This window comes from Centroberyx affinis, unplaced genomic scaffold, assembly GCF_046629955.1.
Source record: "Centroberyx affinis isolate AG114_WGS23_722 - 3 ecotype Tasmania unplaced genomic scaffold, CSIRO-AGI_Caff_v1 ptg000757l_1, whole genome shotgun sequence".
NCBI classification, from domain to species: domain Eukaryota; kingdom Metazoa; phylum Chordata; class Actinopteri; order Beryciformes; family Berycidae; genus Centroberyx; species Centroberyx affinis.
In genome coordinates this window covers 29503-52832 of record NW_027279369.1, presented here as the reverse complement: position 1 = coordinate 52832, position 23330 = coordinate 29503, and the positions used below count along the sequence as shown (strand labels likewise).

General features: G+C 41.7%; 1 protein-coding gene across 4 annotated transcripts in view; it reads left to right on the top strand.

The window, feature by feature from the left end:
* Positions 1-23330, top strand: part of abcc1 (ATP binding cassette subfamily C member 1 (ABCC1 blood group)) — a 32699-nt gene that overhangs the window by 4544 nt on the left and 4825 nt on the right. For 2 of the 4 annotated variants that reach the window (XM_071520010.1, XM_071520008.1), the window contains exons 4-28: positions 698-835; positions 1206-1331; positions 2205-2266; positions 2534-2665; positions 3588-3815; positions 4138-4315; positions 4669-4830; positions 5996-6088; positions 6960-7163; positions 8133-8279; positions 9238-9325; positions 9519-9588; positions 10544-10670; positions 10951-11127; positions 11347-11514; positions 12232-12409; positions 16424-16475; positions 16590-16725; positions 16917-17124; positions 17902-18212; positions 19120-19319; positions 20416-20542; positions 21274-21375; positions 22575-22721; positions 22835-22993. In XM_071520010.1, coding sequence (XP_071376111.1) covers positions 698-835; positions 1206-1331; positions 2205-2266; positions 2534-2665; positions 3588-3815; positions 4138-4315; positions 4669-4830; positions 5996-6088; positions 6960-7163; positions 8133-8279; positions 9238-9325; positions 9519-9588; positions 10544-10670; positions 10951-11127; positions 11347-11514; positions 12232-12409; positions 16424-16475; positions 16590-16725; positions 16917-17124; positions 17902-18212; positions 19120-19319; positions 20416-20542; positions 21274-21375; positions 22575-22721; positions 22835-22993 — 3720 coding nt within the window. Of the gene's footprint in view, positions 1-697; positions 836-1205; positions 1332-2204; positions 2267-2533; positions 2666-3587; positions 3816-4137; positions 4316-4668; positions 4831-5995; positions 6089-6959; positions 7164-8132; positions 8280-9237; positions 9326-9518; positions 9589-10543; positions 10671-10950; positions 11128-11346; positions 11515-12231; positions 12410-14567; positions 14610-16423; positions 16476-16586; positions 16726-16916; positions 17125-17901; positions 18213-19119; positions 19320-20415; positions 20543-21273; positions 21376-22574; positions 22722-22834; positions 22994-23330 lie in introns of all 4 variants that reach the window. The other 2 variants (XM_071520009.1, XM_071520007.1) reach the window with 2 other exon arrangements.

Below are 23330 nucleotides of genomic sequence, written 5' to 3'. Positions count from 1 at the left end.
GTTTTGTATAAAATTCAAAATGGTGGAAAAACTATCATGGCGGAAATGGCTTTGGTCTTCTCAAACTTCATCCCTGCTGAGTTTCTGTAATAACGGATGACTAACTGGAAGTTCTAGTAACTGAAGGAAGTGAAGATGGGTTGAACTCCACTTTCGTATGTTTATTGCCTTATTTACGTTTTCACTGGATTAAGTGTCAGAATTTCATCACTAAAACCATTACTGCCTCTTTGTTGTCAGTGGTTGACAGACAAAAGAGCAAGTGATACACTTTCAGAAAAAGGGGTTATACATGTCTATCCAAGATCTCAATAAATATCTATGTGCAGTATCCAGCTAGTAAGTACCATATTGTTTTGCTGACAACCAATTAATTTGATGTAACCTGGAGCACCATAGTAGAGAGCCTTACTATCCAAATCATGAAAAGAATTTACAGTGTGATACTGTCTTCCTGGGCTGACTTTTGCCTCTTGTGATTGGCCAGTTCAAAACCCAGTATCCCAAATGGCACACAAATTGAGACAGAGTTGTCAGAAGTGTTCTTTTGTAGTAAAACCAGTATACTGACCCATTTCTATTTGTTAGACTGAGGTGGAAAAATGCTTGTTCTGACAGACAAATGTGTGTTGTGAGTGTTTTTGTATGCTTTGCAGGTGCCTCTCTTGACCTGTGCGTGTTTGTGTGTGTGTCCCAGTTGCTGGCCACCCTGCTGACCCAGTACGAGCGTATGAAAGGGGTCCAGTCGTCCGGGGTGATGCTGAACTTCTGGCTGCTGGCCCTGCTGTGCGCCACGGTCACCTTCAGGTCCAAGATCATCCAGGCCCTTGACCAGGTCAGTCTGAGGGGCAGTGGTCTGGGATTTTTAGGATGAAAATCACGTGGCTTATGTTTCAATTAAGCAATCTAAAGACTTTTCTGGCCCTCTACCGGCGGCTTGTAAGCACTTTTTTTCTTTGGCTATCTCTCTTTTTGTTACTCACAACCATTATAGAACAATGCTGGATTAGAGTCATTTTTATTTGAAGGTGTAGAGTGCTTTAGTCCTCTTTGGAACCCCAAACATTAATTTAATAATATTGATGAATAATTCTCAAGTCCTTCACTTGACCTCAGAATGGACAAGATGACAGCAAACGTACGTTGAGCAGAGTAATATCTTTTTCCAGCAAATTGGAGTAAAAATTTGATGTGTGTATTTCCAGCCATCGACGATATGCGTGTGGAGGTACACGACCTTCTACACCTACTACGCCCTGCTGCTGGTCGCCCTGTTCCTGTCCTGCCTTTCGGACCAGCCGCCACTCTTCTCCCAGGCCGTCAAAGACATGGTGAGACTCCCCTCCACACTGTAACTCTATCTCCCTCACTCTTCCTCTTGCTGTCTTAATCTGTCTTTTAACATTCTCTGTCAGTCACTCATTTTTTACCCTTTGAAACACAGGTGGTTTGTTAGTCCATATAACACACTAGGGAGGCACAGCACAACTCTGTGTGCGTTATATGGACTAACAAACTTCAGCTGTGTTTGAACTGGCATGAGGGTGAGTAGCCTAGATAATGACAGAATTTTCAGTTTTGGGTGAACTATTCCTTTAAAGAGTCTGCCTTAAGTTTGGCTTTCTGATGCACGCAGGAGACACGCAGATACCCTGGGGGTAGGAATATGCTGTGTGTGTGTTCCATTGTTGTTTGGTTTAGAGAATGCCCGTGGGGTGTAGGACTACAAACTATTTTTATGAGCACACGCGTGTGTTTACATGTCCTTGTGCCGTAATCATAGTAAGTGGTTGTGCAATTCATAGCGCAATTGTAATATTCAGCAAAATAATAGCAATGTGAGTATTTGTGTAGCCTGTATCGTGCAGCCCTAGATTGTAATGAAATTATTTTAAATCAATATTTCATTTGAAATAATGAGTGTCTTTTGTAAGAAGCTGCGAAATGTATTGTACACCAAACTCGCTGTACATTCCCCATTCATAAAATGAAAGGGAATCTCATTGAAGTAATTTAAACATAAATGACAGTATTGAACTGAATCAAATGCATAATTGTGATGCAATGAGAACTGATATAATCAAAACATAACCGTATGAATCAAAATCGAGTTGTTAGGCAGCAGAATCCAGGCCAGTTATGTCAGCACTTGTAATTTCTCTTTGCTTTGGGTCTAACTGGATGTAATTGTGTTGACTCTGCAGAATCCCTGTCCTGAGGCAGGAGCTTCCTTCCTCTCTAGAATAAGCTTCTGGTGGATCACCAGGTAAGCAGATTTTCAACTGGCCACTGCCTCACCATGTACCATGCTAAAATGTGATGGGGATATTTGTAAATGTTGATTGTCTCTTGACCATAGAGTGCTCTGTCTGGCTCCTTTATGTACTCTCTTGCTTATATCCTTTTTTGCCTGCCAATCCTCACCATTACTCTCTCAAATTCTGTCTCTCTTCTCTTTCTTTCTATACAATTTGACTTTTCTGCTTTTCCCTTCTTCCTCCACCCCCCCTTCTCGTCTTTCTGCCTCTGCCAGGCTGATGGTGACGGGCTACAGGCGCCCACTGGAGGAGAAGGACCTATGGTCTCTGAATGCCGAGGATCGCTCCCAGAGGGTGGTTCCCCACCTTGTGCGTCGCTGGAACGCAGAGTGCCAAAAGGTCAAAAGGTCAGGAACCAGGCATGGCAGGGATTGGCTGCTAGAAGGAAATAGGAATGTGCAGCATTGGTAACTTTCTGTACATTCAGTCAGTGGTGGGACAGTGCATCATGAGAGAAACCACCCCTGCTGGAAAAACATTCATATACAGGGGTAAAAGAAGGCTTTCCTTTCCTTTGACACATTATAATTTGGGTATCTTGAAAAAGTGCTATACAAATAAAATGTTGTAGTATTATTATTTTCCTTGCATGGTTTACATCCACTGTACCCCTTTAGAGGGCAAGATAAATGCAAAATATGAAGCCATTCTGAGTTACTACGTTCATCCTATTATGAACTAGAAGGGCACTGGCCAAGGCCAATAGTCCAGTCTGCTATGATATGCAAATGTCGTGAGTCGGATCCGGATCCGCTCCAAAATTTAATGTGTTCTTCCTTGGCCCATGCTACACCCTTCCACCAAGTTTCATGAAAATCGGCCCAGTAGTTTTTCAGTAATCCTGCTGACAAACAGACAAACAAACAAACGGCACCGAAAACATAACCTCCTTGGCGGAGGTAAAGATCTCTATCTTGATGGAAGTGAAGTCCTCCAGGACAAAATGCCTCAGTGCACCAGTGGTCACTGAATGGGTTGATGAACATGAAAGCAATGCAAACCATACAGCATCACTCTTCCACTCACCAGATCTTATAAGGGGTTCTGGAACAGTGCCTAAGACAGCATGTTCTATCCATCCAGTAGATTTCCAGACACTTGTAAAATCTATGCCAAAGTTCAAGACGCATTGACGCTGTGCTGGTGGCTCAGCACCCCATGATGACACTACACCTTGGTGTTTCTTTTATTTTGGCAGGTATATGTAGAATGTTTATAATGAATTCCCAATTCACACCACCTGCTACTCCTTTAATTCCCTTGTCCTAGGCCAGAAGAGAAGACTATGTACTCCCCTAAGCGGGCATCGCGCAGTGAGAGTAAAGAAGGCAGACCTGTGGAGGAGTCGGAGATCTTGATTGTAAAAGCCCCTCAGAAGACAGGGGAGCCCTCCCTTTTCTGGGCACTGTGCCTGACCTTCGGACCCTACTTCCTCATCTCGTCTCTCTATAAGATCATCCAGGACATCCTCATGTTTGTCGGGCCTGAGATCCTTAGGTGAGGTGCCCTGTGTTTTTCTTGTTTTAGCAATAGGGATCTTAATGTGGTACATTTACATGCTTGTTGTAGTCTTTCCTTTTTTTGGGGGGGGGGGGTAGAAAGTTGGAAAGAGTGACATGGCCTCACCATGTGCGCTCGTTACGCACAGATTGGTTTGTTTAATGGGCAGCGCTCTACCGTGAAATAAGTGATGAAATTGTCAACACAGTCAGCTTTGAAATCCTTTCAGGAGAGCAGAGGAATAATGATTTGGCTTCTAATCCCATCTCAATCTCAGCATTGTCCGTTATGTTGACCTCTTCCTCTTGATCCCATCCAGGCTGCTGATCCGCTTTGTCAATAACTCCAGCGCCCCCTCCTGGCAGGGCTACTTCTACACAGCTCTGCTCTTCGTTTGCACTTGCCTGCAGACGCTCATCCTGCAGAAGTACTTCCATGTCTGCTTTGTCACCGGCATGCGCCTGCGTACCGCCATCATTGGAGCGGTCTACAGGAAGGTACAGAGATCCAGATACAAAAGAGAGTAAATGACAGCCGATAAAGTCTGATTCAAAACCACAATCCCCCGAGCTTTAGGTGATACTAAGACATTTTGAATTTCTGTCTGTTGACTTGCCCATCACAATATCCTGAGTACAAACTATAATTGTTTGTCTTGCTTCCAGCCATATGTTTTAGTTGGTTATATTTCCTGAACAGACACTTGTCACATTGTGTGAGCAAAGTTTCTAATTAGCTTTGTTTCAAAGACAGATGCTTTAACTAGTTTGCGTATGAATCTCATTTGGACCTGTGTAACCTTTATGTGATTTTTACCTCTCTGTTCCATCTACTTGACCTCCATTTTCAGGCGCTGGTAATTAGCAATGCAGCACGGCGCACCTCCACAGTGGGTGAGATCGTCAACCTGATGTCAGTGGACGCCCAGCGCTTCATGGACCTCATCACCTATATCAACATGATATGGTCTGCCCCCCTGCAGGTGGTGCTGGCCCTCTACTTTCTCTGGCAGGTAGGCTTCTACCTTTTTTTAAAATCCAAGATCACCATCACAACAAGCAACCAACAGTAAGGAGTGCAAAGGTCAGTGCCCTAGTGCCCTGACAACATTCTTGTAAGTGGTAGGGAGAAAATTTGGTATGGGAAGACATGGCAGAGGGGATATGATTCAGTGGGAAGAGGAGGTTGTGGGGAGATGAGTTCTCAGCCTATAACAGAAAATGGGAAGGGATTCTGCCGTTCTTACTGGAGTCAGGATGTGGACCAGTATTTCATACTGAAACACTGCTCCATAGTCCACGTGGTGTTGACTAGTGTTTCAGATTGACCAAAGAAAGATGCTGAAATGAAACTTATTTATAATAATTTACAACAAAATTAGATTTTGATCCGCACAGTGAATTCTCCTTTGGAGCAGGTAGATTTTGGATCATGACCAGCAGGGAAGTCTTGGACACTGCACGATAGTTAGCACTATAGTTAATTAAGGAGTCCTTCAAGTCCAAGTCTATGGCAAGCTTCAACTTCACTTGTTAACTAGCTTTACAGTGAGGACCACAAACATGTGGAGAAGCCCCTTTTTAGGTTCTTTGAAGAACAAATAAATAAAATTCTTCCCCATAGTGAGGCAGGTGGCTGGTGAAGAAATTACTGTTGTTGACTACAAAACACCAAGGAGTTCCTATAAGTTACACATATGCTTTCTAGTATGTAGGTTTAGCATGACAGTCTGTTGTCTACATTAACACCAAGATTCTTGGCAGTCTGAGCAGGAGTCATTGTGGTCAAGTGCCATTACACATGGAGAGGCCTTGTAGATGGCAGGATTTTTCAGGGAAAGAGCAGCTTACCTCAGAAACAGTTTGAGATACTTTGTGCCAGAGTATGCCAGAGAATGCCAGAGAAATTTATCTTACTTGCTACCGTAGCCAAGTAGCCAGTTCTTTCATCCTTTCATCCTTTCATCCTTTCAGGACTGGGTTTTCCAGTATTTTTTGATTGTGAAAACCTACTTTGTTTCCCTGCACTTGTCAGACTAATGAAGAAAAGCTTCTCAAGTTTCTCTACGATTTCCTTTTAGCACTGCCCACGCCTTGGTAAGTCTTATTATACTGTAAGCCTGTACTAATAGTGATGGTCTTTATGGCTTCTCGCTGTGTTTTTCTGCTGGTGTGCAGACCCTGGGTCCGTCTGTGCTGGCCGGAGTAGCCGTGATGATTCTGATGGTGCCAATCAACGGCGTCATTGCTATGAAAACCAAAACCTACCAGGTGGGGACATCTGTACAGACAAACACAATCACAAAAACTATTCTTCTCCTAAAGCCATACAAAACTTGATAATCAATGCTTCTTATTTTCATATAAGTGATGCACAGATACATCGGTTGAATATCGGAAATGGCCGATTTTTGCATTGTTGACTACAATCGGCTCATCGGCCAATAAGATTAAATCCACCGATGGCAGTGTCCGATACTCATTAACATATATTGCGTCACTAATCTGTTCCAAAGACTGAATGTCTGAATGGAAGGACAGCCTATAAGCGTGAGGTAACAATATGTTATTTGTTTATTTTAATAAAAAAAAGGCATTTTTGGTTATGTGAAAGAATGTTACAATAAAAGATGTTCCTTAAATCTATATGTTCATTTGCTATCTATTTATTTAGTTCAATTTCAAAAAGGGCATTTTTGTGAAAGTTTTACAATAAAAGCTGATCCTTAAATCTATATTCATTGCAAAGTATAATGAAGGGTAGAATATAGATTATTTTGGCAGGGCACAAATGGGTCAATATAAAACAAAATATCGGCAGGCTATCGGTATCGGCCGATTGTGGTGTTTGGAAAAATCGGCTATCGGTATTGGCCCAAAAGTTCCGTATCGGTGCATCCCTATTTTCATATATATCACAGATGAGTGCATTGTCAAACATTCAAGAAGGTTTGAATTATAAAAACCATCATTTGCCAATTGGTAGTTAATAGATGAACGGTTACTTTTTGAAGAAAAGCTCTGTTTGCAAGTGGCCAACAAGTGTGAACACACGGTTGGCCATATGCCAATTCTTAACATTGTGTGGATTGTTTGTTTCTGTGTGCGTTTGTGTATGTGTGTGTGTGTGTGCGTTGAGCAGGTGGCTCAGATGAAGAGTAAGGACAACCGTATCAAGCTGATGAACGAGGTGCTGAATGGCATCAAGGTGCTGAAGCTGTACGCCTGGGAGCTGGCCTTCAAGGACAAGGTGTCAGCCATCCGCGAGAGTGAGCTGCGGGTCCTGAAGAAGACGGCCTACCTGGGTGCCGTGTCCACCTTCACCTGGGTCTGTGCCCCCTTCCTGGTGAGTCCAGCAGAGGAGGAGGGACAATCACGCATGAAATACTATTGAAATGCAAAAATGTCAAGATGTACACTAGGGCTGAACAATTAATCGAAATTTTATCGAAATCGCAATATGGCCTACTGCAATTTTCAAATCGCAGGAGGCGCAATATTTGTTAAAGGCGAAATACCATTTTAAAGTAAATATTGTGGTGCTGCAGAGATGTCCTGGCCTACACATCATATTCCACAGACTTAAGAAAACATCTTTGTTTGGTACAGATCCCCGCAAAAATCACACCATAATCATTTTAATACGTTTTTCAATGAAAATGCGAATAATGATGTAAAAATTATCATTCCCTCTAATATCGCAAATCATATCGCAATTGCAATATCAGTCAAAATAATCGCAATTAGATATTTTTTCAGAATCGTTCAGCCCTACTGTACACTACCAGTCAAATGTTTGGACACACCACATTTTTCTTTATTTTAACAATTTTCCATATTTTAGAATAATCGTAAATGCATCTATGAAATGACACAAGTGGAATTATGCAGTGGCCAAAAAAGTGTTAAACAAATCCAAACTATCTTATATTTTAGAGTTTTAAAGTAGCCGCTTCGGAAAGAAATTCATACATAAGGCATCAACTTCATTATTTTTATCTACAAATTCTAAGCATTTAAGCATAAGCATTTAGATCAAAATGGCTTTACAATGATGAAAAACATAGTACATGCAATCAGACTAGTCAGGTAGTGTACAGTAAAAGGATCATCACCTTGTTGCTCTGTTCACAGTTCCTTGTTTACAAAATTCAGAGGCAACTGAAGACATAGCTTGATGTTGTTAGTATCACATTGGGCTATTTTTCTTCATACAGCTTAATACATAGTACCTAGTTCATACATCAGTCTATCGTTCAGTAATATTGTGGGAAACCTTCACCACCTCAAATATTTCTCTCGCTCTTACTTGCAGGTTGCCCTGTCCACATTCACCGTCTATGTGCTGGTCGACGAGCACAACGTGCTGGACGCCCAGAAGGCCTTCGTGTCCCTGGCGCTCTTCAATATCCTGCGGTTCCCTCTCAACATGCTGCCCATGGTCATCAGCAGCATGGTGCAGGTTGGTGTACCAGGCCCCTGTTTTTCTGTGTCTAATAACAAATAGAAATAAAGTATGCGAGGTTAGGTTTTTTTTAAGCAGAGCAATTATTACGAAGATCAAGACTATATCTTGTAAGAGGTGATGTCATTTTGGTACTGAATATATCCTGGCTTTGATCAATATATTATGAGTCAAACCCAGGGAACTGTAGCATTGGGTACAACTGAATCTTTACTAGACAGAGACAGATAGACTACTAACAAGCAGCACAACACATAGAGCTGGCCACTAATGCAGCTTCAAATTCTGTGTAAACATGATAAGCCAAAATTACTAGGATTAATTTCCCTGCACTCCCAACTTTCAATCTAATGAAAAACATCTAGACCAGTGGTTCTCAACGTGGGGTCCGGGGACCACCAGGGGTCCTTCAGGGGGTTCCAGAGGGTCCCCAGCAAATTTCTGAGTTGTTAAACTTCAGCATTATTTCATTTACAAGAAGTTAACACAATTAGAGAATGTAGAAGAATGACCATTTTCATCATAGTTTCACTGTTATCTCTCTACCTGCAATACATATAGTCATGGAATTCTGGATAAAATCATATCTAACAATAAAGACAATCTCAGATTTGGAGACAAAATCTCATCAAATGGGGGTCCATGGCCCTAAGGTGGACTAAATCAGGGGTCCTTGATATGAAAAAGGTTGAGAATCACTGATCTAGACTTGGTAAATTACACACAATGTAAATATTGTATCAGCTATTCATAAAGTGATGAAGTTAGCTTTAACCCTCTTAACCCTTTTCACTGTAGCTCCCAAGAGTGCCTGTCATTTTCCAGTCATTTGATTTAAGCTGATGAGATTTTTACTCGAATGCTTTAATCCACATGAGGTGTCAGTTTCCCTCTCAACTTCCCACTCCTGGTCTCTGGGGTTTTCTCCCTCCATCTGTTGTCTGTCTGTCTGTAGGCTAGTGTGTCCATGAAGCGTCTGAGAGTGTTTCTGTCACACGAGGAGCTGCAGGAGGACAGTGTTGAGCGGGGGGCGATAGCAGGCTGTGAGTCTTCTTCCCTTATTCGTCTTTACTTTTCTCCTCTCTCACTCTTTCTCCTCACCCGTCCACTCAGAAATGCAGACTTCGCTTTCTCTTCGCTATGCGAGCCTGTGTCAATGGTATTTTCTTCAATCTGTCTCATGTTTTTTCTTCTGACCCCCCCCCCCACTGCCCTCCCTCTTTGTCTTCCTCCCAGCGCCAAACAGTATCTCCATTCTGGATGGAGTTTTCAGCTGGTCTAGAACTGAATCGCCAACACTCAAGAGGTAAGTTGTGTGTGTGTGTGTGTGTGTGTGTTCCATGTTTTCTCATGACAATTAAACCCGTAATAGTGGCCTCTTGGGCTGGCATTTTGCCAGCCCAAGAGGTACAACAGAAAAGATTACAGTAGTTATGGTTAGGATAAGATGTTTAAGTGAGTGACCTGACAAGGATAGTAGTACTGTGTCTGTGTACGTGTGTCTCCAGAAAAACAGTCTTATTTACATTAGGGCTGCCCCCAACCAAAGATTTTCCTAGTTGACTAGTAGTCGTTAGTTCAAGCCATTAGTCGACTAGTTGTTGCACGTTTATGATATTAATTTAATTATTTAAATATATATTTTTTGGGGCATCAGACTTGAGTTCCAGGGCGTGGGTTTCAGGGCTGAGAAAGAATGTTATCAGTAACATTACTTATAACATTCTTTTATCATGTTAACACTGTGCTACATTACAGAGAAATACAAAACCATAATAATGAGCCTTTAAAATCTAAGCACACGCACTAAGCATAATTATCATTCTGCATAATAATTAGCCATGTGCTTGTTTGACAAATGATGGAAGATTTAGTGTGAACAATGGACAGATAAAGAAAGATAAATTTGTAGTAGATTCATTTCATTATAATTATTATTTGGAATGTTTGTTTGAAATAATAATTTAATCATTTAATCATTTGAAATTATTGATTGTTAAATTATAGTTAACCTAATTTGTCTGTCGGACCTCGCGGTCGGATATTTACTACTTATTTACTAATTTTAAATTTTTTTTTCCTGCGACTAACTGACCAATGAAAACTTGGTCGACTAAGACTCTTCTCATCGACTAACATTTGGTCGACTATTAGGGGGCAGCCCTAATTTACATCCAATAGGCACTATCATGCCTATTGATGCTGTTACAAGCCTACTACAAATTCAAATAAAGAAGTGAACCCACTGTGTCTGTCTGCAGGCTGAACGTTTGCATCCCAGAGGGCTCTCTGGTGGCTGTGGTCGGACATGTTGGTTCAGGGAAGTCTTCTCTGCTCTCTGCCCTGCTTGGAGAAATGGAGAAGCTGGAAGGAACCGTAGCCGTCAAGGTGCTCACTCACACAACTCGCGCACCACACCGCATATTGAACCCTTTACCATGAAAGATTTTCCTGCTAGAAGACCCACTTTCCAGCTGTTTTTGTTTGGTGTTGAGTTTTGGATCCTTGAGGAATATACTTTGCTATTGCTGGCACCGGATAAATCGGTAAAATCCTAATGATACCCAACCCTAGAGGAGAAAAATAACAAAAACTGAAAATAAGACTTGCTTTAAGATTGGATCCACTAAAATCCGATTGTGCATGTTGGTCTGTGTTCCCCCTGTAGGGTTCGGTGGCCTACGTTCCCCAGCAGGCCTGGATCCAGAATGCCACCCTGAAGGACAACATTGTGTTTGGTCAGGAGAGGAAGGAGAGCTGGTATCACCGTGTGGTGGAGGCCTGTACCCTGCTGCCCGACCTGGAGATCCTGCCTGCTGGAGACAATACAGAGATTGGGGAGAAGGTATCAACACACACAGTCACAGTTTATTAGCAGAGTAAAATAGGAGTAGGAATTTTTATAGGTGGCATTATGAGTTGGCAGTATATTGAAAACTTAAAAAATAACTGAATACTTAATGTTGCATGTGACAGCAAAAACAAGATGGTGATGATGCTGTACCTTGTCTATATCTCTCTCTCACTTTGTCTCTCTCCCCTCTCTCTCTCTCTCTCTATAAAGGGAGTGAATCTGTCTGGAGGTCAGAAGCAGAGGGTGAGCCTGGCCAGGGCGGTCTACTGTAACTGCGCCGTCTACCTGCTGGACGACCCGCTGTCTGCAGTCGACGCCCACGTGGGAAAACAAATCTTCGACAAGGTCATCAGCTCACAGGGGCTGCTCAAGGACACGGTATGATCTTATGGTCACCCATGCTAAATAGGCTATTGGAAGATAATTTTATGTTTGAACTGAGGTCTTATTTTTCCACATTTTAAATTTGTAGCCTATTGCTAATTGTCATACTATTTCTGTTGTTTTTTTTAAGAAGCACTATGCAGATGTGTGCAACTCCATCCGTCTTATTAGCCTAAATCACAAAGTGGGTCTGCCACAGAGAAAAGGGTCCCCTCCCCTCTAATTGACAGTAATGACATTGATAGTAATGAGAAGCTGCATAAAACTGCCTTCTTATCATCTATTACCCATGGTATACCTAAATAGAATTCTCCCTCTGTTTTGATACATAAAACATGTGCATATACAATGATGATACCATTAGATAATTCCATTCTGAAATAACAAAGCAGTTAAAGATACATGATTTGTATGAATACATACCTTATTTTTCTTGCACAAAATTTGCATCTGCATGAGACCACTACATAGATGCGGTCAGAGCCCCAACCACATTTGGTCAGAATAGAGTGGCCCATCAACCAAATTGCTTGCAGTGTGAATGCACAGTTTTTTTTGCCATAAAGCTATTTACAGTAACTATACTGATGTTTCAAAATGAATGTGGTGATGATATACTGATGGCAAAAGTGTTTGATGCCTGCTCCGCACTTAATATTTTAAGCATATATCCACCAGTGTGTATGTGTGTGTGTGTGTGTGTGTGTCCAGACTCGTGTGCTGGTGACCCATGGGCTGAGCTACCTGCCCCAGGTTGACCTGATCCTGGTGATGGTGGAGGGAGAGATCACAGAGATGGGCTCCTACCTGGAGCTGATGGCCAGAGACGGAGCCTTTGCCGAGTTCCTGCGCACCTACGCCAACGCTGACCAGGGCGACAACGACACCAGTGAGACACACACACACACACACACTACACTTCGTATAACTATATGCACTAAGTTCACCTCAGCCCAGTGGATTCACTGTCACCATCATTATCTTCGCCATTGGAATTGTAAACTTTGCTTTGTGCCGTGAAGCTAGTCCTCGTATTGTCACCAGTTTAATCATTTTTTACCATCGCAATCATCATCATCATCATCACTTTCAGGATAACCTTACCATTGTTCACAGCTGTTTTTTTCTGTGATCCTATACACCACCATATATAACATCATCTTGGTTATGTCCCATTTTTTTTCTTCTTTAATGTTCTCTCAGTCAGACTAAAGTTCAATGTTTGGCATGTGTACGCCTGAAAATCTCTGAGGTTCAAACACTTTTGGTGGAAATTTTTTTAAATAATATTAACAAATAAGGTTTCAGAACTGGATTCAGATTATAGGTGCTAGCAGCAATAGTGGCTAGGAATAGGTTAGTTGTTTAGTTATGAGTTAAAAATGGTAGGAGAAAAAAATAAACATGGAAGGAGGAAGAAAACAAAATCCATGAAAATTAAAGATTCAATTTTACAGTAGCTGGCTATAGGACCATAAGCAGGCCATGAACTGAAAAAGCCATTTCAGAAGAAGGTTACCCTTAAGGTTGATAAGCATTCTGAACAACAGTTTGGAAACTAACCGCCATGGTTTAGAGCATAAGAACATAAGGACTTTCATAAATTCTAATTAGTTGTTTAAATCTTAATTCTTAAGATTAAATTCTACTCATTAATGTTGTTCTTCTGGGCAGAATGTGATTGTTTTCAAAAATATTTTTACTAAGTTTGGATACACTATAAGCAAGATACTGATGGTCAAATATCCCCATGACTGCAATTATTTACAAGACAAAAGAAATCTAAATATTCAGACATTTTCACTCACTATAAGATATTATAGTGAGTAGTGAGTAATATTCATTCCTGGGAAGGCAGTTTTAATCGAAAGAAAGAAGGAACATGTACAAGAACAATAGGCCGCCTGGGCCTCTACTCAGTCTTAGTTTGTCATCCCTACACAAAGTCTGGTCTCAATAGCCTAATGTACTCAATCCAGTTCTCCCAGATGCCTGCAAACCTCTCCATTACATGTCTATTTTTTTTCATCACCTATACCTTCATACCAATGTAACACAACCTCAATGAACCTCAATAGAAGAATGTTTTTTAACCTGATTGGTTAAGATTCAGGCACCCTAAGATTCTGGAGTGGCTGATTACAGGGCCTGGGACAGTCACAGAGACCGGATATTTTTCTCAGAGCATTTGATTTATTGATAGTTGCCAGGATGTAAAGAGAATTTCAACAAATATTACCAAAATTGTTCTAAAATACATTGCCTACCTCAGCTTTAAGAAGCAACACCAGACACAGTTTGGATGATATAGATGAGTATGTGTAGGTATGGTTCTATGGAGACACAGAATGACAATTTGCACAGTGCATAAATCAGACATACAGATATAGACATGTTGCACTATACTGCATGCTTAAACAAGTTTAAACAGTGAATATAACTAGTATGATTAACGTAACATTGTGCTGCTTGAATGCTAAAAATGATTCTAATTAAATACTGTATGTCAAATTACAAGGAAATATGTATTTAGAGCACTAGTCGATAACTAACAAGTGAGAAATTTTTAACCTAAGGGTCAGAGAATAATTATTAATCTGATTTGCAGAGGAAAATAAAAAAAACCCAAAAATGGCCGAATTAATTTCGAAGAATTGCCTTATTCGGCTTGATATAAATCAACACATTCTACCACGTACTATAAAATAGTTATAATAATTTGTGATGCCCACAAAAATACAGAAAAGTCACCAAAAACCTAAGCATAATTACTCTACAAGACAGGAACATGTTCTCCGGTCCAGAACTGTTAGCAGTACTATGCAATGATGTTTCTGTAACTAAAGTTCATCTCTAATTAATTGTCATTGGTCCAGATCTGAGCTTTGAAACATACTTGAAGTCTTGTCACTTTCTTCCCCCTGCTCTCACCATTCTCTGTTATGATTTTATCAGTGTCTGTGTTTATGTCGCTCCATCTGTCTCTTTCTCTTTGTCCGACCCTCTTTTTTTTTTTTTTGTATTTCACTTGTCTGCCCGTCCTTTAGAAGAGGGAAGGGATGAGGAGGAAGAGAAGGGAAAATCCGAAGGTTTGAGTAGTGCTTGTGTTATTGGTCCAATAGAGGATTTGAAGTAGCATGAAACCAGTTGGCTACATCCCATTCCTTTTTATAGAAGAAACCTTTCCTTGTCTTGTTCCCTTTGGCACTACCTTCCACCTCACCGCTCCTCAAGTCCTATTTGAAGAGACACATCTAACCTGTGAGACATACTGTCTGTGTTTAATAATCAAAAGAATAATCTGTTAATATTTTTTCTAATGAAGGAACACGCTACAACATACTTGATTTGGTAGACAGTTTTCTTCAAGGCACCTTCTCAGGACCAGTAGGCCAATGTCCCTGTGTTCTTAAAGAGATATAAGACAAGGAAAGTTGGGTAACACTTTACAATAAGGGTCACTAAGTTAAGGGTTAGTTAATGCTTAATAAGGGTTAGTTAATGCTTAATAAGCATTAACTAACCCTTAGTTAACAGTTGACTAATGTGTAATTTACTAATGGTGTTCATGTTAACTAAGGTATTCATTTATAAATTATTTAATAGTTTATAAAGATGACTAAATGTATAAATTAATACCTTAGTCAACATGAACACCATTAGTAAATGATTACCAAACACATTAGTTAACTGTTAATTAAGGGTTAGTTAATGCTTACTAAGCATTAACTAACCCTTAACTTAGTGACCCTTATTGTAAAGTGTTACCGAAAGTTGTTACTATTTGGACTCAGCAAACACAGCCCTGCGCAGCATGTGTTTGCATGTCAGCTTCACTTAATAAGGCAATCTCAAACGGGCTCAGTGTGATACCTGGCACCACTCTCTGTCCTCATGGCTAAGCTGGGCGGTCGTCATGGTGCTACTGTCTGAGGTTCCATTCTACTTTGCAGTAGCCAAGTAAGGAGAGATGTGAGCTATCATTTGGCCCAATTATTTTCTCCGAGCTGGAGCAGTATGACTTATTGTTTGGTAAATAACTGAAGACAAATGAATTGAATCTGCTCAGAGAGTGGGTTGGGTTGAGAAGCAAGCCAAGCTCCTTACTGACTCCCAAACTGTTGGCTACGTCAAAGTGGTTTCCTAGAGCTTCCCATGCTGTGGTTTGGCATATATTATATGGGTTTGGTGTTAAAGGAATAGTTCAACCAAAAATGAAAATTGTGTCATCATCTCCTCCCCCTCATGCCAGTTGAAACACAGGTGAAGTTTGTCCATATAACACACAGGGAGGCTGCCAGCACAACTCCATAGCAGCCTTCTCCAAAACAACTGAAGTCAGTGGGGACCAGTTCTTCAGAGTTCCAAAAAGACCTACAGTATATTTACACCATCATTTAGTGCCAATCTTAACTACAGCTGATTGATTTGCAACAAATAATGGTGTATAGGTCTTTCTATTCACAGTGTGATTGTTTGGCTGTTTTTGTTTTGGAACTCTAAAGAACAGGTCCCCATTGACTTCAGTTGTTTTGGAGAAGGCTGCTACCAAGTTGTGCTGGCAACCTCCCTGTGTGTTATATGGACTAACAAATTTCACCTGTTTCATTTGGCATGAGGGTGAGTAGATGATGACAGAATTTTCATTTTTGGGTGAACTATTCCCTTAAGCATTAAAAAAAACCTTAAATTTGAATATGATGTTATAACGCTTGACACTTAACTAGTGGAAATGAGCATGGTCTTGTCTAAAAAACACTGAGACAACAGAGATGAAGTCTCTTGGGAGTCATGGTAGAATGTCAGTGGTCCGCTGCATTGTTTGCAGATCATGTGTATGGATATGGGTATTCTCTAGTAAGCACTGGTCTGACTTCAGTTTTTTTGGTCTCCTCGTGTTTAGATTCAATGCCAAAGAAAGGACTAGAGAATGGCGGTCCAGCTGCTCTTATTGGGTGAGTGAAACTATGTGTGCTTAGTGAAAAAAAAAGCTAAGACCTCTACTTCTCCAACCTCTATTTCTAGAGTGTTTTATTTTTTATATTTCCATTTTTACATGACTAAAGCAGCAGTCCGGGAGTCCAGAACAGCAGCAGCGCGGTCAAGCGGTCTCAGCGGGGCGAGGAGGGAGAGGTGCTGGGCAAGAAGGCCAAGAACAACGAGGTCGGCAAGCTGACGGAGGCCGACAAAGCCAACACTGGACGGGTAGGTCGAGGCTTTTCATGATCACATGTTTTACTTTCATGTATTTACTTTGATTTGAATACAAATTGCATGTGTTTTTTTGTGCTGTGTGTTTGTCTTTTCCTTTGTTTTCATGTGTTTTTTTGTCTAGACAGTATAGCTCTATACATATACATCCTGACACTTCCCTCTTCTCCCCTCCCCCCTCCCAGGTAAAGCTGTCAGTGTTCTGGGAGTACATGAAGGCCATCGGAGTGGTGTTGTCCTGCATCAGCCTGCTGCTCTTCGTCGCCCATCACACGGCCTCCCTCTTCTCCAACTACTGGCTCAGCTTGTGGACCGACGACCCCGTGATAAACGGCACCCAGCCCAACAGGCAGATGAGACTGGCGGTGTACGGCGCTCTGGGCCTGTCGCAGGGTGAGGAGGGAGATGGGGGGGTGGAAGTGGGAGGGTTAACTATGCACTGAAAGTGGACATATCACTTTGTGGAACTTGAACTGAAAAGTATCCCTTTTGAAGAAAACACCTGAAGATTTTGACTATCAATTTGTGATTGGAATTTCAGTATTATCCAGGTTAAAGGGGGGGTATCCTAGGATGTGGCAATTCTTAGTATTTATGGTGATTTTGGTACTTGGAGGTGTGAAGTAATCACAGTAAAAAAAATTGAATCAAATTACTATGCCATTTCCCCACAGTCACCAACTATAAATCACACCCCCTTGTACAAGCCAGTCAGATTTTGCTCCAGTGTCTATGTAGACACTGGACTGTCTGAAATCGACCAATCAGTGCTAAGAGGAGGGCGGGCCTTCCAGAATGGCCAGCCAATCAGAGCAGTAGCTCATTAGCATAGAAGCTGTTTATGTAAAAATACCAATTTTCTTGTTGGTGGGAAACAAACACTGGGAAGTGAATAGCTAAGGCTATAACTAAATGATTTTTACTGAAAAAAACGTAAAAGATTTATTTTATAGACACGAGGTAATTATATAAAATTGCTGAAAAAGCAAATGATATCCCTCCTTTAAAAAAAAAAAAAAAAAAGTGCAACTCTCGTTCAAGCGGATTAAAATGGATTTTAATTCCGATGAAGGCTTTTAACAATAATCCCATTGCACCTCGTCTTGGGGCTGACTGTAGCACTGTCCTCTCCCCTCCCGGAACTTCACAATGCCCTCTCTCCTCCGGCAGGCGTGGCCGTCCTGTGCTACTCCATCTCAGTGTCCATCGGGGGCATCCTGGCCTCGCGCTACCTCCACCAGACCATGCTGTACGACGTGCTGCGCTCGCCCATGTCCTTCTTCGAGCGCACGCCCAGCGGCAACCTGGTCAACCGCTTCGCCAAGGAGACGGACACCATCGACTCGGTCATCCCCAGCATCATCAAGATGTTCATGGGCTCCATGCTGAACGTGCTGGGCGCCTGCGCCATCATCCTGGTCGCCACGCCGCTGGTGGCCATCATCATCCCTCCACTCGGTCTGCTCTACTTCTTTGTCCAGGTTTGTCGGCGGTTTCAGCTTTGCTCTCGTTTTCAGGGCAGTTGTCCTTCCATAGGTCATGCTTACCTTTTCACACAGCCAGCAAAGCAGCTATTTTACTACCGGGTCACTTCATAGGAACATGCCTGAATGTATTTTACAACTTGTTTCACACATTAGATTGTGGTTTCAAGTAATGGACTTTTACCTCAGGGCTATAATGGGAATTCTGGGTGCTGAGTAACTAATTTAGAAAGCCCTAAGCAAGGAAAATGCACAATTAAGTGTATTTTAAAAGAAAGATTAATGTAGATGTCATTTCTTTTAAGATTCCAAACACTTTTTCATTCATTCATTCATTCATTCATTCATTTATTAATGACCACACGACCGAGGTCGGTGGAATTTGCTTTCGGTACAGAATGGTGGGTAAGCTCAATACAACAGTGTCAGTAACATCAGACAGAGACAGATATCAGCATCACATTAGACACATGACTGGCACAACAGACAATATACACAAATTACCACAAGACAGAAGTCACAGACAATATTTACAAGATTGGCACAAGAGTTTTAAAGTGCAGGTACATGTGTCAGGGTTAGTGAGAAGTGTTCCGAGTCCTTATTGCAGTGGGGAAAAAACTGTTTTTAAAACGGGATGGTTTGGTGGGCAGGGACCTATAGCGCCTCCTAGAGGGCATCAGTTGGAAAAGGTGGTGAGCAGGGTGAGAGGGGTCAGAGATTTTTCTTTTTTTTGCTCTTGAGAGGTTTGGAGGTTGTCGAAAGTCTTTGGTAGGATTTGCTTCCCACATTGACTCCTGACATAAGAGGAAACAGATGTTTTATCCAGACAGATGAAGGAACCCGACTGCCGGAAATGCTGATAAAGTCACCAGACTCCTCTGTCCCCCCTCCCTCTGTCCAGAGGTTTTATGTGGCGTCATCTCGCCAGCTGAAGCGTCTGGAGTCGGTGAGCCGCTCGCCCGTCTACACCCACTTCAACGAAACCCTGCTGGGCACCACCGTCATCCGAGCCTTCGGTGAACAGCAGCGCTTCATCCAGGAGAGCGACTGCCGCGTGGACCACAACCAGAAGGCCTATTACCCCAGCATTGTAGCAAACAGGTGATAAACAGTGTTGTCTGAGGTGCTCTTTAATTTCCCACACCTTCACATATGTCCCGACACTAGCTTGCTGCATAGATTTCGGTGAGTAATGTTGAATAATGCTATAATGCGATGTTTCAGCCAATACAGTGCGTTTTTCTGAAATTCTTTTCTTCTTTTTTTTCTAAATATTTTCCCTTCTCATAGTGAACAGGGAAACGACAGACAACATGACGACATGAATATACACAGGTTAATTTGGTTGCGTACATTTCTTCAGAGGGGATATTCTTCACATAATCAATATAGGATTGTACGGAAGCATAATGCATTCATTTGCCCTGTTTTTCTGAATTAACAAGATAATTATCTCAGAATTCTGAGAAAAGTTTTCATGGAAAAAAAATAATTATAAATAAATATAAATAAAAAAACAGGGCAATTTTCTTTTTTCTCAATGCATTACGCTTCCGTAGGATTGCCATATTTGTTATATTGTAAAATGTTTTACTGTGATTTCTCAGGCAGTATGTTATTTCTTCCGAGGGCATACAGTTATTAACTTCAGAAATCCATATTCCAAGTGGCAAAGGGGCATTTGACTTCCACTTAAATGCAAAACATTTTTGCCATTCAATCCCATTCATGATATTGCTCGTCATTTACAATATCAAATCCAATTATTTATTCAATTATTTCATTCAAACGACGTTCCGCTTATTCAAACCAGTGCACACGCTCAGAAAGCCCTCATCACTTTCAGCTGAGAAGTTGGGTGTGTTTAGATCAGAAGTCCTACCTTACATGGCACTTCTTACCATCTGCTAACATCCTGCGTGGTTCCTTCAAGCCGTTCAGCTGCGAAAGAGTGTTTATCTGCCTGAAAAATAGCTGTCTCTCTCGCTTTGGAGTTAAACGAAGAGGCAAAGACCTGGACCACCCACTCTCTCTTCAGTTTTGGTGCTCATTGTTTGTGAGATGGGCTTCTTGTAGATATACAATGTCAGTTCTCTGTGAAGAACCGGACGGGATCCTTAGCCTCAGTATCCTCTGTTGCTGTTAATGAAAGAATCTTAATTTGCAGTATTGACTCGTCGTATCTGTGTGTGTACAGGTGGCTGGCGATTCGTCTGGAGTTTGTAGGAAACTGCATTGTGTCATTCGCTGCTCTGTTTGCCGTCATGGCCAGAGAGAACCTCAGTCCCGGCATCATGGGACTCTCTATCTCTTACGCCCTACAGGTAGACACTCACACCAACACACACACACACGCACGCTTGGACAGCGAACACAGGTTTAGCTTGGTCCTGGTGTTGAGTCGGGGGCTTTTATTTTGTCTGTCAAAGCACTTTGTAAAGTCTGTTTTTAAAGGTGCTATATAAATAAATAAAATAAATAAAGTTATTATTATATATTGCAATTTTATAATGTTTACACAACATGTAATTCTGCAATATTGAAGTGGTTGTTATATTTTCAGTTCCCCTGAAAGTCCTGATGTGGTTTATCAAGCGCGTCCATTATGCAGAGAAACCTAAATAGATCTTTGGAAAAACAAAACGACAAGCAAAGTGGAAAAGAATGGATTGGCCCATCATTAGAAAGTAAAGTCCTTCTTTGCAAAGTTTGCCTGTGGCTGTGCCTTTCAATTTTATTATATACTTATCTTATTTAATTTATTAAGTAAAACACATTGCCATGCTATGCATTTATATTATCAGTACCATTTGTTTTTTAGTTTTATTTATATTTTAGATTTTGTAAATAAGGACCACAATAAGAGTAAGACAGAGTGTAAACTAATAATCAGAATTAATTATCGTGATCACATTATTTAGCAAAAAAATTTGGGATTATCAATTTTGCTATAATCGTGCAGCCCTAGTGGAAACTTGTTGACAGTGTCCATCCCTACTGCTCAGCCAGACAGTGATGGTGTCTCCACCCTTGCTTGTATCTGTCCCCTGTGTAGCTGACAGCCTCTCTGACCTGGCTGGTGAGGATGTCCTCTGAAATGGAGACCAACATAGTAGCCGTGGAGAAAGTCAAAGAGTACAGCGACACAGCGAAAGAGGTACGAAAGGAATCAAACCCCAAAAAGGAATCTGTTTTCCATGTAAGATGTCTTCTAGGTGAGATTGAGAAGTGCAGGTGTTGCATATTCCCATTGATAAGCAGTCTGTTATTCTTTTGGCAGAGATCCATAGCATTAGCGTATGGATTACTTTGTCATGATTTTACAGTCAGTGGAAATTTGTGCAAATTTTAGAAATTTCATAGGGTAATAACTTTTTTTGGACCGATCCCTTAGCTTTTTGCAAACTAATTAAAGGCAGGACCAAGTACTATATCTGCCAAATTTCATGTCATTCTGACCTGCGGTTCATGAGAAGGTTTTTAAAGGTTTTTCAAAAAATCCGAAATGGCGGCCTTACTATCTACCGTATTTCCTCTAATAGTGGCTGGTAGTCAATTAAAAGCCGGGTCTCCGATAATGGCCGGGGCCGTGGTCGACACAAACAAATAAAGGCCGGCCCCAAATACAGGCCGGGGAAAAAAACAAAGGAAAAAACAACGGTGGATACCGGTAAACTCCTGGTGCCTGTTATATAATGTAACTGTAGTTTGTAGTAACGTACAAGTGCCACAAGATGGCAGTATGCCACAAGACGGCTCGGCCGGTGGAAGTCTCTGGAGCGTGCCGTCGTCGATTACCGTAATTATCGGTAATGCATTGCCGTAACAAAAAAAACGGCTACCTAACGAACCCCAACAGAAGCAGATCAGACAACAAGGAGGCTTCGTACTAAAATATGAGCAAATATACTTATCAAACAGAGGGAATTAGAAATAAAGGCCTGTCTCTAATATAAGCCTGCTTCCAATAAAGGCCTGGTATCCTCTGCAGCTGAGGTAAATAAAGGCCCGGGCCAGTATTAGAGGAAATACGGTATGCACCAAATAAGGAAAAAAGTTACCAATGTATGGCCAAGTTGGACGAAATGGCGCAGAAAAAAAGTATAATAATAAGAATAAGAATAATAGGATTTCCAGTAATAACATTTCACTACTACGTCGTGAACCCCTAATTTAGGGTTAGGTTAAGGGGTAAGTTTAGGTTTGTGGAGGTAAAGGTCAAGGTGATGGGTAGAGGTTAGAGAATGAATGTAGTCAGGGGATGGTCCTCATAGGGATAGAAGTAGTAGAAGTGTGTGTGTGTGTCTGTGTGTGTATGTCATGTGCTTATGTACGTGTGTGTCCTCTGACCACCAGGCAGAGTGGACACACCAGCCGTCCAGCCTCCCCCCAGGCTGGCCGACTGCCGGCTACATAGACATCAGAGGCTTGGGCCTTCGCTACAGAGAGGACCAGGACCTGGCCATCCGCAACATCACCGTCACCATCCAGGGAGGAGAGAAGGTCGGTATACTTAGAGCAAAGTGGAACTCACCCTAAATAGAAACAGGGATATGAGTGTGTGTTGTGTGTACGGCCGTGGCCCCATTACCTGTGGTAATACATCTGCCCACTAGGTGGGTATTGTGGGGCGCACTGGAGCAGGGAAGTCGTCCCTGACACTCGGGCTTTTCCGGATCATCGAGGCAGCCGAGGGCCAAATCTTCATCGACGGGGTGGACATTGCTCAGCTTGGCCTGCATGAACTCCGCTCCAGAATCACCATCATACCACAGGTCAGTGCAGAGAGGATCCAAAAGAATATATAGGATTGTAATTAATGCTAACAGTTAAACCTCAGTCAAATCTGACTATGGCTACTAGCTGCTTTGCCAGTTAGTCGGCTCAGTTCAGTTTTTTCCATTGTAAAGAAACACTTAACAATAGCTGACGAACTGAATCTTCTAGCCCAGTGATTCTCAACCTTTTTCATATCAAGGACCCCTAATTTAGTCCACATTAGGGCCACGGACCCCCATTTGAGGGAGATTTTGTCTCTCTAACCCAAATCTGAGAATATTTTTATTGTCAGATATGATTTTGTCCTGAATTCCATGTCTATCTATATTGTAG